Source organism: Corvus brachyrhynchos, unplaced genomic scaffold (assembly GCF_000691975.1).
Source record: "Corvus brachyrhynchos isolate BGI_N302 unplaced genomic scaffold, ASM69197v1 scaffold200, whole genome shotgun sequence".
Taxonomy (NCBI): domain Eukaryota; kingdom Metazoa; phylum Chordata; class Aves; order Passeriformes; family Corvidae; genus Corvus; species Corvus brachyrhynchos.
Window position 1 is genome coordinate 6,793,485 of NW_008236184.1, and position 17,636 is coordinate 6,811,120.

The following is a 17,636-nucleotide window of genomic DNA, read 5'->3' on the forward strand; positions in this document are numbered from 1 at the left end:
TGCCAAAGGTGAAGACATTTGGTAGCAAGGTGAGCAGCAGTTACAGGCATGGTGTAGTCTGCCAGGCTTGGCAGGACCCCAAGGGTCCCAGACCGAAGATCTGGGGTAAAAAAGGTTCCCCAATCTCCTGCTGACAGGAAAAATTGGCAGCAAATCTGGTATTTCCTGGGGAGAGAATACCCTGCCAGATTGCTGTATGATATCCATACATTTCTTTCCATTTCAAGCAGTTTGCTAATGCCATTCAGGTCCTTTGGACAAAGCCAGGGTGTTGCTTCAGCTCTGCCACTGAGGAAACAGCACATCTCCCCAGGGTCAGCACTGGGGTTGCTTTCCGTGGAAGACCAGGGAGAGGTGAAGGGGCTTAAAGCTTGGTCCCATTTGTCTGAACCCTGCAGGACTCATCTCGGCTTTCCATCACTTCTGATCTGGCCTTCAGGTGCCTCTTGTGAAGCCATGAGTGCCGAGGTGGGCAACCAAAAAGCAGCATTGCATTGTTTACAGACACACCATCCAAACAAGAGTTATCTTTGTTACACCAAGTCACATGCGACATGGGCTGTGGGTTGGCCAAGTATCCCATGTTCCCAGGCAGACAATGCTTATTTACAAGGTGGATTTTTTGTACCAGGATAAAGTGGGATCATCATGACTTTTCTCACCCTCTTTCTCCTTCCTCCTCTCAGCCCCAGCAGAGTTTGTGCAGCATCCCCAGTCCATTTCCAGACCTGTGGGGACTACTGCCATCTTCACATGTGTGGCCCAAGGGGAACCCCCTCCCCAGATCACGTGGCTAAGGAATGGGCAGATCCTGGAGACCAGCGACCACATCAAGCTGAAGAATAACAACAGGTAAGTCCTGGTGCACTGGGCTCTGACACCGCTGTGGAAATGGGAGTGGGAGAGAGGTTGGTTTGCTTTCTGCATAACAAAGAGCTGATGTGAAGGTGGCAGTGTTCTGAAGCAGATCTGTGGATTCAGCTTAGGCTTTGATAAACTAAAACACTGCTTCAGTCCTGCTGGCTGCACCTTACAGTCCTACATTTTGGTGCTCCATGATTTTTTGTGCCAGGACATCAGCATTAGACTTTGTTGATGCAGGAACCCAGGAAAAGTTTCTCTTTTGTCCTGATCATCATCTGGGTATTTCTGGAAGGGCTAAATGTTGTTCCTGGAGCTGACAGGGACCACATTCACTCCTCAGTGGAGGAAATGTGCTTTAACGCCTGAACATTAACCTGCCTGGGTGTGCAAATGCAAATACATTAGAAATAATACTTGTGTGGAGCCTGACTTTCACTAAATTTTAGCCTTCTATCTCACCAGGGAAGAGTGTATTCTCTAAGCTCTAAATAACTGCATTTTCCTGTGAGGGGATGGGGATGTTTGTACTGAGGAAATGATGCACTTAGTGTGAAAATTACCAGTCGACAATGTAGTTTCTATGGAAATAGCATGAAAAAATACACTGCAAAATAATAGCACCTGTGTTGTAAACTTGAAGTATTGGTAGAGGTTTGTGCTCTGTGGTGTCATATAGCTGCTCTCTGTATTAACAAATGTGTCTCAGGAAGGCAAGTATCCAGCCTTGCTGGAGGGTCTGGACCTTCAGTTTAGACAGTTGGGAAGTGCTGTGCAGGCACCACAGTTTGTTCCTCAGGGGACAAGAGTGAGTTTATTTTTCTGAGTGTCTATATAATGTGGCTTTTTGTTTTCTCATTTGAGGGGTTTTTAAAGCTTTGTTACACGAGTGATGGAAGGATGTGTGATGCAAGAAGGTGTGAGTGGTAATAAAATCATCTCAGTCAGTAGAGGTTTTCTCCAAACTGGAAATTTTTAAAGCTTCAGGAAACTTTGTATGTGCACATACAGATGACACTCACTTCAGGCTTGTGGTCTTCTAGTTCATGGCATGGCTTTCTGAGGCATGTCTGCCCTCTATGGTATGAACAGAGCAGAAGGGATAGGAGGGAAATTAGTGCATCCCCTTTTATTGATGAGATAGCCAAGTCAGAAGTGATGAAGTCCAAGTGGTCATTAAATCCATGGCAAAACTGACACTGAATCCAGCTGTGTGTCTCGCCCAGGTATCTTCCCTGTGAAACCATTCCTCTTCACTGCTTGAGGAGAGCCGGAGTTGGGTCTTTGGTCATGGTCCTGTCTCCTGGCCAGGTCCCTGTGCCTGAAGCTGTGCTACCCATGCACATGAACTGCAACTTTGTGAACATTGCTGTAATCATTTTCTTATGGGAATCATTTAATGCAATTTTGCATCAGCCTTTTCCACAGCGAGCTGAATGATCAGATTACAGCATCTGGCATAGGCTGAGGGAGCTCAGCCCATTCCTGGGGCTCAGCTGACACGTGGCATCTTCTTAAGCTATAGTAACAGGATTGTAAAGCTGAGCCCTCAGGCTGCCATACTCGACAGTGTTGAACTTTTGTCTTCCTTCACACTAGTCTTGGTCCACTCCAACTGCCAGCTCTAGGCAAGTGGCCATGCCTAGTGGTTTCCAAAGCTGTCGGTCTGGAAAATGCCCTCACTGGTGCAGCAGGGCTGGGAGCTCCATGAAGTGGAGGAGACACATCAACGGATGATGTTTTCCTGAGCTTTTTCAAGTTTGCCCTTTGTTTTCCTCTCATGGGCATGACTAAGTGCTGTAACCCACTTAGTTCCAGGCAGAATCAGTTTGTGGTTATGTCTTGGATTTATCAGTCTGTTGCACTTGGAAAATATTTGTCTGTGTAAAGATGGATCTTGAATCTACCAGTAATGAACCTACTAAACTGCACTGTGAGCTTTTTAATTAGATTACATGGTTTCCTAGAAAATTCATTTGGATTAAAACTCTGCTTAATATTGCCATAGAAGTCTGAATTCCCCCTAAGGAATTTTTAGGAAAAAAAGAAGTAAATCATCCCAAAACATCATGTGCTAATTGACTGCAAAATGTGTCATTAGGAGCAACTTCATTTTTGTAAATTAACACAGCCAAAAGTGAGGTCCAGACCTGCAGAAGATGGTGTGCTCGAGATGCTGCTCTGCTCCTGAAAGCTTGAGGCCCTGTGGCAGCAGCACAAACCCACAGCCAATGGATCTGTTGCTTCCCAAAGTTGTGAAGGGCCCTTCTGCATCTGCCTCATGCCACACTATCTCTCATATACAGTAACTGCAAATCCAAGGAGAGCAAACCCCACAAGGTGAGGGGACTCCAGAAGCCCTTCATTGCTGGGATGCAGCTTCAGGACTGGATTCACTGGAGATTGGATGTGGCTGCTGGTACAACATCAGACATTCACTTGCTAAGCAACTTCCAGGCTTTCAGCACGGTAAAATCAGCCTCACAGGCTGCGTCCAATAAATATCTCATCCCTCGTGGTCCCTCAGACGTGAATTCCCATCACCTGATGTGTTGACGGTTTCTGGGCACATTAGCATTAAAGATCAGCCTTCTGCTGTGCCCTCTCCAGAGGTGGTTGTTATGTTTTCAAAATGCCAGCTGTGTGGGAACAAAATAGCCAATCGATGATTAGCAAAAAAATCAAAAGCAGTTCTGGGATAGCGGATAATTGTTAATGAAAAATGCATGAAGGCTCAGGCATAGGGAATTGTGGGCTTTTCTATTAAAAGCTGTGAATAAAAATGACTGAAGGAGCTGACGATGGGGCTGCCTTGCCATGCAGCCCCTCGGCTTGGGATGCAGCCGATTGCTGTCGGGGTGATACTGTGCTGAGCCAAGCTCTCTGAGGGAGAAGCTGATGGAGCCTTTTGGACTTAGGTGCAGCTATCCCCATGTCCAGCAGTGGCAGGGTCTGTCCCTCTGTGCTGATCAGAGATGCCCATGTTGCTCTTGGAGTGATTCTGATCAATCATGGTCCAAAAGCCTGAGAGGTATATGGGGAATTTCTAGCAAAATTTGCACCCAGCATCACCAGCCCATCCCAAAGGTGGAGTATTGCTGCCGGAGGAAGGTGTGGTTACTGGCCAAGTTAACCACGGGCTTGTGTAAAAGTATGTTTCTAGCTTATTACTTCAAAATTTACAAGGAAGCATGAAATAGTCCCTGAATTACCACTGTGAAAGGTTTATTGCTTTTCTTCCTTTGACCTAGTCAGGTTCAGGGGGGTAATTTTCAGCCTGGAAGTGTATCACACTGTGGGGTTTATATTGCCATAATAACAAGGAACAAAGGCCAACATCTTCAGAGAAGGCAGGCTCTAAATATTGATTTTCCAAGAAGATTTTATTTACAAATTGTAATTAAGGGACTTCATTTGTTCCATCAGAAAAAGGCTGTGTTAGAATTTGGGCTCAGGTGGCATTTGCTCTCCTTGGTGACTTTTGCTTGTGAACTGTCCCCTTTTTAAATTCTTCCTCACTGGTTTGCACTTGGTTTAGTGCTCTGGAAATGTCTCCCTTTCAGGGCCATGAATGTTCAAGGTTCATCAGGGGAAATACTCCTTTGTAAATAAACATCAGGACAGCTTTGCTCTTCTTGCACTTCTCATGCTGTTAAATCCCAGTGCAGGTACAGAGAGGGGTCTTCAAGCACAAACATCCAAGCACTTGGGACCAGACAGCCCTTCTGGTACCAAACCCAAGGAAACCAGAGCCTGTCATTCACAAGGTGGCTTTTTTTCTATAAACCCTACATTAGCTGGGTGTGGAAAGGTGCAGATGGGTTTGTACATCCCTTCATGGTGCACAATCCCCACAAACACTTCAGTTTGTAGGGTTTTGGACCACATAAGGGAGGACAGGCAAGCCTGAAGTTCCTTATGCTGTGAGTTTGCAGACAGTTGTGATTGAGGGAAGGGTGCTCTATAGCAAATTGTATTTCAGTTCCCAGAAGCACGGCAAATAAGTACGTGGAGGATGGGTATGTGAACCAGCTGCTCCTGATTTAAGCATAATTTATGGGTTTGACTTTGGTAGACACATGGAAATGGCCTTTGCAATGAGGATCTCTGCACAAACGCCCAAAGCCCCGCTAAGCAGTGGGGAATCAGCATGATCCCTGCACCAAGCAGCGATCCTGTGCTGGGATCACACAGCCGTATCCCACAAAAAGGACCTGCAGCAGCCCCGGATCAGCCAACAGCAACAGGGATCAGTCTCTCCTTCTCATGTGGCTGTGATTATTTTGCTGCCAAGTTGCCTGTGTAATTTCTCTGTGTGCTGCTCCACTGAGCTGCTCTTGAAGTGCATCGAGTCAGGAGTTTAAGTGCTTGTTCCAACTGTTGCACACAGCAAAATCCATCAGCAGAGAATAGTCCTTACACAGGAGGCTTTGAGGCAGGACTGAGCCCATAGTGGTGCAGCCTAAAATTAGTCTCCCCTGAATTAGCCTGGGTTGTTTTCTTCTCCAGCATCTGTGCTGCTTGCTGGGAAAAAGGTCTGGGGGACTTTCCATTTAGCAGTAAAGAGCTCTCCCCAGAGTCTGCATTTGCAGTCCTACCAATATAGGCTCTGTCCTCCCTTCCAGTAGCTTTTCCTGAGATATTTTTTGCTTCCCCATGGTCCTGATGATGTAAACACTGCTCTGCTTCCTGGGGCAGGATTCACTTAAGTCTGTGATTGTACTCTGTGGCTCATAAAAACAGACTGAGTGGCTGGGACCAGCAACATCATTCCAGAAGCTGCTCTTGAGTGAGTCTGAAATCACAAGATTGGGCTGGTATCCTGACCAGTGGGCTGCAGTACCTGCAAAATAGAAACCAGTCCTTCTGCATAACCCAACCCAATTTCACCTAGGATACTCTGTATGATATTTAATTTCTAGATATGTAAGAATATGCATATGGAGGGCTGGGAATGATATGCAGTGTCCCTCTGGGTTGCTGAGCGTCACTTCTCAAGCTTTGCACCTTATTTTCAGCCTGTGTGAGGCAACCTTCAGAATACAGGGCATTTCTACAAAGCTGAGGGGCAAAGGGTCCTTCCCTGTGCGGCATGGGCCGGCAGCCCAGGAGCAGATCATTCAGTGCAGCACAGCACAACACAGGCCGTGACAGAAACAGAGCAGGGATGGGGCACCTGAATGTGGCATTGGTGGCTTTCGGTATCTGCTGGCACTCAGAATGCTGTCCCTGCTACCACAGCCTGAAATTAATGCCTCTGCATTAATTTCATCACACTCCCTCCTTTGTGCGCCTGTGCGCACGCAAGGCTGATGCCCTCCCAGATGGGCCCCTCTTCTTTGTGCTGCTGAATCGATGAAGAGGCTTCCTTCAGTTTGCAGACTTTTTCAGAGGAGCCTTTGGAAAGCCGATCTCCGGTCACCGGCCTGGACCCCTGACCTGAGCCAGATCAGTCATCCTGATTGCCTATGAACTGGGAAGACAGCTTGGGAATACTTTGGCTTTCAAGCAGCGGAGGCCTCTCGTTTCAGCTCAGCCGGGTGTGAATCTGCAGCAGCTCCTCTCCCCACTTCCATCAATGCCTGTCAGGGCATTGTGTGGAGATGTGATGGAGCCCTTGGCTCGCCGAGCGGCTCTGGTGACCAGCAGAAAGCCTTCTGGCATCTCGCCTCGTCTGACATGCTCGCGGCACTGCCAGTCTGGCACTCGCGGGAAAGTTTTCCAGCAGCAGATGTCCCAAAGTGACAGATTTTTTTTTTTTTGTGTTGACGGGAAGAAATAAAAGGACACTGCATATTTCAGATGGTTGATGCATAGAGACACTCTGTGCCTTCTCACACGGCAACTAAAAATTTTCCTTTTGTTTGAGCTGTCTTAAAAAAAAGACAAAAAGCAGCAAAACCTGGGAGTGAACACTGGCCCTGCTGCACCACATCCTCCACATGCTGGAAGGTGATGCAGTGGGTGAAGGCAGGAAGAATTTGTCCATAGTTAAAGTGGACATAGATGCACAGCAGAGATATCAGCTAGGGTGATGCTGGAGTTCAAGTAACTCACTTCCAGGTCCCACCCTGCTCATGGTAGCTTATGCCAGGACTCGCAGGAAGCCTCCTTTGGAGATCTGCTGGTGGGTGTCAGAGGGACCCACCCGAGAGAGAAAACCTTTTTTCCCATGGAGCTAGTGTTTAGATGCTGAGCATTCTGTTCACCAGCTTCTCCATGCTCTTCTAAATCTCTGTTTTAGTGTCCCTTTGCCTGTGTGTCATTCCAGTTAACGTGGGCACCAGGTAGCCAAGGGTCTCATTGCTCAGCACAAGGAAACCTCAATGAAAAGGAACTTTTTGAAGCCTGAAGCAAGTTTCCAGCTACGTGCCATGCCAACTTTGCAGAAAACACTGTATTTATTTCTTTTGACTTGACTGTGCATGGCAGAGACTCCACTGAACTCCAGGTCCCAGTGGCCAAGTGCCATCCATCCAGGACCACTGGCATGCTGCAAATCATCTGTGTCCCACATGAGGAGAGAGAAGTCTTTGGCCCCAGAATCATAGCACTGCCATCAGGCTCCTTGCACTGCATTTCAGCCTAGCTCCCCTCTTCCTTCCTCCACGTCTTTTCCTCTCTCTGTGCAAAGCACATAAATGCACCTAGAGGCGATGGAGCCTAAATACTCCTTGTTCCAGATCTGCTTTGTGCTTGGGAAGCTTAAGGTTGCTCTTGACCCATGTGCCAGCCCAGCCGGACTGCTCTGGGTGCCCAGATGCACAGCAGCCACATGGAAATAATCCCTGCATTGACAGGGCAGAAGGAAGTGCTGCTGCTCCTTCCACGCATCTGCTTTGTGCAGGGCTGGGAGTGCAGCTCTCGGATGGCGTAATCCTGCCTTCTGCCATCTGTCCTCACAAGAGTCAGTCCTTGTTGACACAGCTGAGCCACACATCGGGTCCTTCCTCCCCATGCCCTCTCCCAGCTCTGCCTTTCTCCTTCCATTTAATCAGATACATTGAGCCTGTGGCTATGAGAGGAGCTTAGGGATGACTCTCGAAAATCACCGTATCAGCTGAAACCATCACATTTGATATTCCATTTACAATGTTTCCAAGGAAACAAAGGCACAGGACATAAATAGATGACTGTTAAACGTTTGCTCACTCACCATGGCCCCCGATAATTTGCAAGGCAGAAATAGGAATGTTAAATCAACAGCAATAATAAATTTTAATATAGGAAGACCAATATTTTGCTGCAATTAGAAGAAGTATTTGTTCTGACATACGGGCAGGCAGTGGCAGGTTACTTATCATTTCCACTTCCAATGTTCAATTTTTCATTTACATAAAAGGCAGCTTTGATTGTGATTCCCAAAAAGCCATGAAGGGCCCCTTGCACCAGCAGGGATGCTTGGGATTTACTCATGTGCAGTCAGGTTCCAAGTCAACCTGGAATTCACTGCAGGAGAAGAAAGTAATTCTCCTTAGAAACAAGTAGTGGATGTGGATTTGGTTAGGTGTGGGTCATTTCTTACAGAAAAGTAGGAAAAAGCTCATGTGAGCTTCTGAAGTTTTCCCAAGGATGTCCTGTGTGTGACAACACCCTCCCAGGACCAAAGGCACTGTAAGCAGATTTTACCATAACCTGAGCTGCTGCCTCAGAGTTGGGTAAAAAACATCTCCAGTGTCAAATCTCCCTTTCCAGCTCCAGCTCAGAGCTGTACACAGTGGTGACAGTGACCCAGTGACCATCCCATGCCTTGGAAGGGAGATACACTTGATATTTATTTATTTATTTATTTAGGCGGCCTTATGTCTGATGGATTCAGATATTGAATCGTGTTGTTCCTGGCTTGGTTTTGAGTGGAGCTTTCATCGAAGGGTCCCTGTTTGTGAGCAGATGTTACCAAGAAAAGCTGCTTTGCACGTTCAAATGGCAAGACAGAGCTAATGTGTCACACAATTATTTCTGAGTCAGTATTTGCTGGTGTTGTTTTAAAGATATTGAGCTGGCCCTGAACTTGCTCCAGTCGTTCACAGCCATTGCTGGAGGGTCCTGCAGTGCAGAAAGGCCTCCAGTTCATGTGGCCACATGTACAAGGACTCTGGTTGTCCCTGTGCAGTGATGGGCATTGTGCTCAGGAATATGCTCATTTGGGAGGCTGGTATATGGCTGGTTTTTCCCCCTCCTTTAGGGATGTTTTCCAGGGTAGCCAGTGCCTGTTCTTTATTGGATAGTGAAAACAGCATCTGAGCCTGATATGGAAGCCCCCAAGAGCACGCTGGAAGAACTGTTCTGGTTGTTTCCTGGAAGGCAGCAAGCTCTGATGCACCAGCATCAAAAATACACTCGGAGGTCCTGCAGAAAAAACCTGTGACTTGCTCATAAGCTTTGGCTTTTGGCTTATGGTGATGGTGTTTCTGGAGTGCAGAAGCAGGAGCTGAGGCTGTAACCCTGCTGGATAAATGAGCTAATCCCAGTGTTACCCTAAGAGAGCTCTAATGTGCTATAATGCAATTAGAGCATCACTAGAGGGCTTTCTGGCTGTGTTTGATTAGACTTGGCTTAGCAACCGTGTGCAGTGCCTGGATGGGTCTCACTGGTGTATACTGGAGCTAAGCCAGTTAAAGCTCTTTTGAATGTGTGCATGCACTTGCCACAGAGCTGGCTCTGTAGTGTGACTGGGATCTTCCTGAATCCACATCTTTAGATCCTGCTGATTCCTGTCCCACCCTGTGTCCACATCTGGCTGTACTTGAACCACAGTATCTGCAGGTTGAGACAGACAATCTGCCCAGTCACGGGTTCCAGGGAATGATGCATCCACGTCCTGGACTTTTCCTTCCCCCAAAGCACCAGCCCACAGCTTGCTGAAAGCTTTCTGTGGAAACAGAGGCCATGGGATGCCCTGCCATGAGAGCCAGCATGGGGACCATGGCAGTCAGTGTAATGATTGTCCCCCTCATGTCCCCACACAGCACTCTCTCCATCTACGGGATCAACCAGGCGGATGAAGCCATCTACCAGTGCCTGGCCGAGAACAGTGCGGGCTCCACACAGGCCAGTGCCCGCCTCACCGTGCTGTGGGCTGATGGGCTGCCCAGCCCTCCTCAGGGTGTGAGGGCAGAGACTGTGTCTGCAACCACCATCCAAGTGTCCTGGGAAAAGCCCCTGCAGAACACCAAGGAGATCATTGGCTACGTGCTGCACATCCGGAAAGCTGCAGGTACGGTGCTACACCCACTGCTCAAAGCATCCTCAGCCTTCCTGTAATTTAGCAACACGGCCCACTAAGTAAAACCAGGTCTGCACTGCAGCAGTCCATGCTGCCATCAGTGTTCTCCATCACCTCCCAGTTTCTGAAGAGCAGAGATGAGGCTGTAAATACACTGTAAATACCTGCAAATACTAAATATACCATTGTAAATATTGAAAGTGTGGGGAGGGTGAACCCACATAGTCAAATATTGCTGCCCATGTAGCTCTCTGGCAAAGCACACAAAAATCACAGAATCAGAGAATCACAGAATGGGTTGGGTTGGAAGGGGCCTTAAGGATCATCCAGTTCCAACCCCTGCCACAGGAATATCTTGCCCTAGACCAGGTTGCTCAAAGCCTTATCCAACCTGGTCTTGAAATGTAAGCAGAAATGAGTGGGAGCATATCCACCCCAGGGACCAAAATTACTGCTTGCAACATCTGCTTATTCTCTTTATCTCTTGCAAAACCTAGCACTGCTGAGTTCTCTCTCCCTTTGCATTTCAGATCCCATAGAGATGGAGTACCAGGAGGCTGTTAGCAAGAGCACCTTCCAGCAGCTAGTGACTGATCTGGAGCCCTCAACCAGCTACAGCTTTTATATAAAGGCTTACACCTCCCGGGGTGCCAGCAAAGCCTCAGAAGTGACGGTGGTGAGCACGCTGGGGGAAGGTAAGGAACGCTTTGTGCAGGGACCCTCAGATGCTGACAGATGCTGTGTGTAGCAGCAGTGCCAGTCACCCCAACACTGCCCCACAGCACTGTGGCACTGTAGCCTGGGGTGTTGATGCTCCTTGTTCCTGCTGCTCCGCCTACTCTGGGATATTGTGTAAAACTCACTTGTATCATTGCAGGGGGGTTGACTGATTAAACACAGCATCGTCTCTCCCATCTGATGTTGTAGCAGGGGGTGAGTGCAAACCTGCCTGGCCTTGTGCATTGCAGCTGCTCTGGGCTGTTCCTAAACTCCTTGCTAAATGCAGACTTCCTGCTCAAGCAGCATCTTCCAGCAGCTCTGGTACTCACAGCTCTTACTTGATAGGTGCCACACTTCTAAAGATTTTATTATTTTCTGCTCTATCCTGGGAAAATGACACTAGAGCTGAGCTGTCCTGACCTATAAATCCCTACCCTGGAGCAGCTTTCTGTTTCAGTGGGAAGTTAGGGTGATCTCTAAGGCTTTTTTCCCCTGACTTGGCCACCAGTTAGCTTCCCCAGTAAGACAGTGGGTGTTTTAATACAGGACCCTTGCACACAGGTACAAGGCAGAAACCACAGCCCCAGTGTTATCTGTCAGTCAGAACTGGAAGAATATTTTCCTAGAGAATCATCTATTTCTGAATCCTGGCTTGTCTCAGATATGGAGACTAATTTCTTAGGAATCATTCTCATGAACATTCAGTAATTATGAATTTCCAGCGGAGAGGGCCGTGGGTATGAGGATATTATTTAGGATCAAATGGAAAAGTGTGTTGACTTCCAGGTGGGGGATCCAGTTCTCATTCTGTTCTCAGCCCTTGCACATATTTATTACAGAATATAAGCAAAAACACCAGTAAATCCTCACCCACTGGGTTGTTGCTCTGCAAGTTTATTTTCCTTGGTACTCTGCAGGGAATCAGTCACCCTTGGAGTTTGTTTTTCCTCCCAATTTAGAGGCATAAGGATGGGCTAAGGCAAAGCTTGAAACTCCTTGACCCGATACTCTGAGTTCAGCCCCAGGAGCTACAAGCCAGCCATGCTCTATAGAGCTTGGTGACTGCAGAAGTCCAGGTCAAGTCAGAGAGGACTTTTTGTCATTATTACTTTCAATCATGACAGGAATAGTTAGGTATCTGGTAATGGAATCATAAATTTCCTGGCTCTCTGAAGTTTTAAGGTATCTCTGTCCTGCTGTCCTTTAAAAAAGGCTTGTCCTGTGTAAAAAAGCTTCAGGAATTAGCTCTCTGTAGATGATGGACACTTGCTTGGTTCAGATCACTCAACCCCAGCCTGTGTTTGCCTTGTAGGAAGGTAAAAATTTATTTAAAAGCCCCAGTTCTGGCTTCATTTGTTTGCTTTGCTTCACTCGGGTGCCTGTTGCCTTCTGCTCACAGAGGAGAGCGGCTCAGAGAGCCAGGGCCCGGTGGCTTTTGTCACCAAATTTAGGTTTCACTGCAGATCTGTCTCTTCTCGTGGCCAAGCCGTTTCACCCCGTGCCCTCCCTACATGCACAAGAGAGCTGTGTCCACCCTGAGCTTGGGAACCCCTGGATCTGTGCTAACAACCTCAGAAAAGGATGGATTTTCCAAGATGCCATATCCAGCAGCCAGGGACAGCTCAGTGGAGCCAGGGCAGCAGAGATGCTGCCAGCTGGAGACTGGAGTGACCATGTTATCCTGGTATTGTTTGGAGCAAGAATATGAAATATTCCTCAGAAAACAGAGGAGCAGGGTTACTTCTGGCTCGGGGCCATCAGCTTTTCAGGGCTGGCAATACGCTGAGAGCATGCTTGGCTGAAGCCTCCGATGCTTTCTTGAGACACAGTGCTCCTTCCTTTGTGCCAGTACTGATTTTGGATGGAAAGTAGAAGGGAAGACGCTGTAGAGAAGGGACCCAAGTGAACCTTGTCCTCCTCCATAAACCTCACTCTCTGGGAAGGCTCTTCTGCCTCCTCCCTGTCATTCTCCTTTACGCCGTTTCACAAATGCTGTGGTATTTTAAATCTCAAATGCTTTCTGCTTCATTAAGCAGCACACACTCCTTTGTTCTTGTCTTTTAATGCTTTTTAGGGTTTTCTCCAGGACTTTTTGACATTTCTCTAGGATGAAGACTGTTCCTTTAGTCATCTTCGGCTAAAGACGCCTTCAAGAAGAAAGTTGAAATGACCTGGGGAAAATTCCAAACAGCACGGAAGAGGAAAACAAGTATCCCAGCCCTTAGCATGAGGGAGATGCCTCACTTATAGTAGCTCCATATTATGTCTAATATATACTTCTGTGAAGCACCTATCTGCTGGTGTGTGTACATATATTTACACACACACAGATATATTCCATTGTATACACTTATTTGTGTAATCACGTTATAAACAGCACATGCATTCTGCGAGTGCATATACCTATAATCAGTATTATACATATATATATACTCAAAGTTTGAATAAATACGATATATTCCATACTTTGAAGGAGAGATATTCTTGTGGTTTTTATTAAATGTAAGGCTCTGCAACCATAAAATAAAGCCAACTCTTCACAAATCAGGATGGCCCACATCAGTGTTTCTTTGTCCATGGGATAATGTGATAATTTCCCTTTCTGTGGTGTTTTCATCTGTGGCTGGAAAAGTGATGCTTTAAGCAAGGGTCCAACTTCTCAGAGCGGGGATTTTGCCCTAGAGGGAATTGGGAGAATGAGAAAAAAGGAGTATTTAATTGGACTGCAAAAATACACAGCCTTGGGAGGAATGGCACATTCTGATATAAATAGACTTTACTCTGTGTTTTGTACTCAGGAATTGTTAAGTTCAGCCTTCCCAGCAATGAAATGCACATCAGAATAAAATCCTAGCAAGAAGGAGTACTTCAGCCCATTTTTTTCCCACTGGCAGCACTCAGGCAGGATGGGATCTCATTAATGTGACCCAGGACACTGGGTCTTTCCTCCCGAATCCACGTGGAAATATGCAGCAGTCAGCAAGGACTTGTTCATCTCCATGGGCTTATTCAGAAGACATCGAGCAAAGCTCCTGCAGCCTGAAGGAGGGCATCACTTTGGGAAGAGACAGGATTGCCCAGACCCTCCTGCTCACCTGGAGAGGCATCCATCCTTCCTCTAAATCTCCTTGTGGGAAGGCTTGAGCTCTCAGTACCTGGGAAAAGACAAACGGTTGTGCTGTGCAGTTTTACTGTTAAATTGAGAAAATGCCCTTTTTAGCTCTCATCAGTCTTAGACTGACATGGCCACACTTCATCTGCTTTTCCCCATTGCTCACTAATGGTTGCGCTGAACTCTCTGCCAAAGGCCAGGTTTGCATTGCTCATCCTTAGAGACCCTTTAGGGAGAAACAAGCCAGAAAGCAGCTTCAGTCCAGTTCAGGCCCAGCAATCCTTGTATTTGGAACTGCTGAGCTTCTAATCATGTGGGACTGGAAAAATAGCTCTACCTCAAAGCTTGGAGGCTGCTGGAGAAGTAGGGCTGTTCTGCTGGATGATTTTGCTGTGGGGTGAGCTGAACTTGGTGCCTGCTGCCCAAAAACTCTTCTCCCTCCTGGTGCCAGTGTTGGAGCAGAGCCCTGGGCAGGGCAGAGCCTGCAGCACCTCATGCTTTGCACTTTCTGGATGGTGCCAAAGGCTGGGGAACTGATGGGAGAGTTTAGCCTGGGGGTGTTTTGTGGAAATGAGGAAAAAAAATCATCAGTGAAATGTCCTGCTGAGACATATCTGGTATTGGTGTGACCAGTGTAGGAGAAAGCAGGGGGGAGGAGGAAACATGGACTGTATGCCCCAGTGCTGCCCAGGGCACAAGGCTGGGCTAGGGGCAGAGTCAGCTTTGGAAAACCCAGGTATCACAAGAAAATTGGCTTTGATATGCAGATCTTTCCTCTCAATCCAGACCGATGGGGCAGGATGGGGCCAGGCAGCTTTTTGGGGACCTGGAGAGGGAATGGTCTGACCCCCTCTGCAGCACATCCCGAGAATAAGGGCAGGGTTTTGGGGCATTTACTGGAGCATGTTCCTGGTGGACTTAGAATCAGCAGCAGGGACATCTTCCCAGCTAACCCCCTGTGTGCCCCTAAGGTCAGGTAAGTGCCTGCCTCCCAAAACAAGCCAGCCCCAGCTGTGCAGGGATCTCGGGCTGTGCAGGGATCTTGGGCTGCTCAGCTGTTCAGGGCTGTTGATGAAGATGCCTCAGTTCTCTCCTGAGTCCCCAGCACAGTCACAAACCTCCCTCCTAAAGCTGATGGGGAGAGCAAGCCCCCTGCAAGCCAGTGCAGGTACCTAGCACACTTTTAAGATGAATGTCTCCAGCTCCATCCCATCTGGTTCCTTCCTCCAGGAAGGGGGGATTAATCACTCTGAAAGGTCTGTGCCTCAGGGTGAGGGCAAAAAATTGGAATTTGAGAATGCATTGCTTAAGTCACTCCATTCCTGCCCTGACCCGGCCAGGCTGAGCATCAGATTGCAACCAAAGTGTAAAAGTAGCTTCTGCTTGCTGATGTGAGCAGAGGGAACTCTTGGAAGCTCCTGCAGCTCCCTGAAGAAGTTCAAAGCTGTTAAACCAGATTCTGGTGTGCTCAGATTTTTCTCAGTCTCAGCTGGCACATTCTTTGGTGCAGTGACTGCAGGGAAAGGCTGCTGGGAAATTTCTCATCACACAAACAGAAAAAGCACATGCAACCCACTGTCTTTCTCTCTCTGTTTCAGTCCCAGCCATGCCATCCCTCTTTATTAAAGTCATTAACAGCACCACCGTGCAGGCAACGTGGGAACCTTCCATCAAACTGGGCCAGCACAAAGGCTTCAAGCTGTATTATCGCAAAGTCCACCTCTCCCAGTACACAGGTCCAGTGCTCCTGGCCAGCAACGTCACTGCCTACAACATTACCCACCTGGGTGAGTATGGTGACACCTTGATCCATGTCCCCTCCCCACCCCTGTCGTGATTAGCAGGAGAGAGCTCAAATGTGCAGCCCAACCCCTTAATGCTGCAGCTTCTCCCCCAGGTTTTGTGGGTGCTTTCCCAGCAACAGGTACTTGTTTGCAGCATCTTGTGTGTATTTGGTAAGATTTCTTTTCCCAAATAAGTGTTACTGGGGCAGATGAGGCTCATGGTTACACCTGAACTGTCCCTCTTGTGTCCCGCCCCGGGCAGACGCATCGGTGGTTTACGAAGTCAAGCTCCTCGCCTACAACCAGCATGGAGATGGAAACTCCACTGTCCGCTTCGTATCCCTGAGGGAAACCGTGGAGAGGACAGGTGAGATGGGACCTGGGTCTCAGTGCTGGTTTTGGGAAGCTCTGCAGGAAGGTGGTGAGGCCAAACACATCCTGCGTGCCCCCTGTGGCATTACCCTCATTTCACCTTCAGCCACTCATTTATTTTCAGCATCACAAATAATGCTGAGGCAAAACTCTGCAGGGCTGAGAGCACCTGGATGGCTTTTTTACCAATGGGGAGAAGACAAACCAAATGTTTTGCATATGCCAGGTTTGTCCCCTAAACTTGAACCAGAGGTGAGGCCATGAACATGAACAACCCCCATGCATAAGGTACAAGCTGCCATCCTCAGGTGAGACGTGGTGCACTGAGCATCTCTGCTGTCCTGGAGCTCTCCTGGATATTTTGACCTTCACTGGTCAAAAGGGAGGACACATGGCTTTGGAAAAGGAAATGGCTGCAGAGTGTGAGCCCTGCATTACACAGCAACAAAGGAGAAACCTCTAGAGGGAATTTCTTAACTGATCACACCTTTCATATTCATCTATGTGTAAAAAACATCCTGCTGCTCTTGGAAGCCTTTTAAGCCTCCAATGGGAATATCTTCAAGAGATAGTTATTAGTCTGTCTGTGCTGGAGTAAATACTAATCTCATTGGCATCTGTCTACTCCATCAGGTTTCAGCTTGCTCTGATGTGGTGGCTGCCTCTTACCTCCCACCTTGGCATGGGGGATTGCAAAAATTAACATCAGAGTGGGTTTTTTCATTAATTGTGTCTAATGACAGCAGCCAGGTAATGGGGCTGGCTCACTACAGACATTCCAGTCTTGTGCTTGCTGCGTGCACCCTCCTGGGGTGCTGGGAGCAAGGGAGGTGCTTGGCAGGCAGCGACCCCCCTGCTTCCCACGTGGTTCTCCTCTTCCTATACACAGCTCCCAGCACTGCCCAAGACTCTGACTTTGGCTGTGGGCTCCCCAAAAGCTGGAGGAGCAATAGAAGAGTAGCACCACTGACCTCCCTCTTCTCCTTTTCCTGGCAGTGCTGAATCCTCCCTGTGACTGCATGAAGGATGAGCAGAACAATAAAACCTCCACAACGGGCATCATCATCGGGATCCACATCGGTGTCACATGCATCATATTCTGCATCCTCTTCCTTATGTTTGGGTACCGAGGAAGGTAGGGATGCTGACGCCACTGCTCAGGGGTGGTGGTCCCTGGTACTGTGGGTGTGCCCAACTGAGTCTCACATTCCCAGTGCAATGCTGGACTTTATAGGATAGACTGAAGGATGAAGGAGTGTAGCACAGGGATAAGGCAGACGCTGGCTTGGGGGAAGGAGTAGAGGATGAACCACCTCTCTCACTCTCAGGCTCCATCTCTTTATTTTTCAGGCTGCTGATGTGCAAAAATGTGCAGGAGCAGCTGTCAACCCCACAGATCCCCCGGAGCCAGCGGAGCGCCACGGGCCTTGTCCTGAACGGGGCCACTCGTAGGGACAGGGACGACCGGGACTTGAACGGAAAGCAGCTGGATATGAATGAGCTGGAGAGGTTATTTCCAGCATCCCCATCCCAGGAGCAGCAGGAGAAGGGAATAATGGTA

General features: G+C 48.1%; 1 protein-coding gene across 1 annotated transcript in view; it reads left to right on the forward strand.

Moving 5' to 3' along the window:
• Window positions 1-17,636, forward strand: part of IGDCC3 (immunoglobulin superfamily DCC subclass member 3) — a 93,180-nt gene that overhangs the window by 70,032 nt on the left and 5,512 nt on the right. The window contains exons 7-13 of the mRNA XM_008638561.2: window positions 687-852; window positions 9,831-10,078; window positions 10,618-10,782; window positions 15,518-15,706; window positions 15,966-16,070; window positions 17,072-17,210; window positions 17,426-17,633. Coding sequence (XP_008636783.1) covers window positions 687-852; window positions 9,831-10,078; window positions 10,618-10,782; window positions 15,518-15,706; window positions 15,966-16,070; window positions 17,072-17,210; window positions 17,426-17,633 — 1,220 coding nt within the window. The remainder of the gene's footprint in view (window positions 1-686; window positions 853-9,830; window positions 10,079-10,617; window positions 10,783-15,517; window positions 15,707-15,965; window positions 16,071-17,071; window positions 17,211-17,425; window positions 17,634-17,636) is intronic.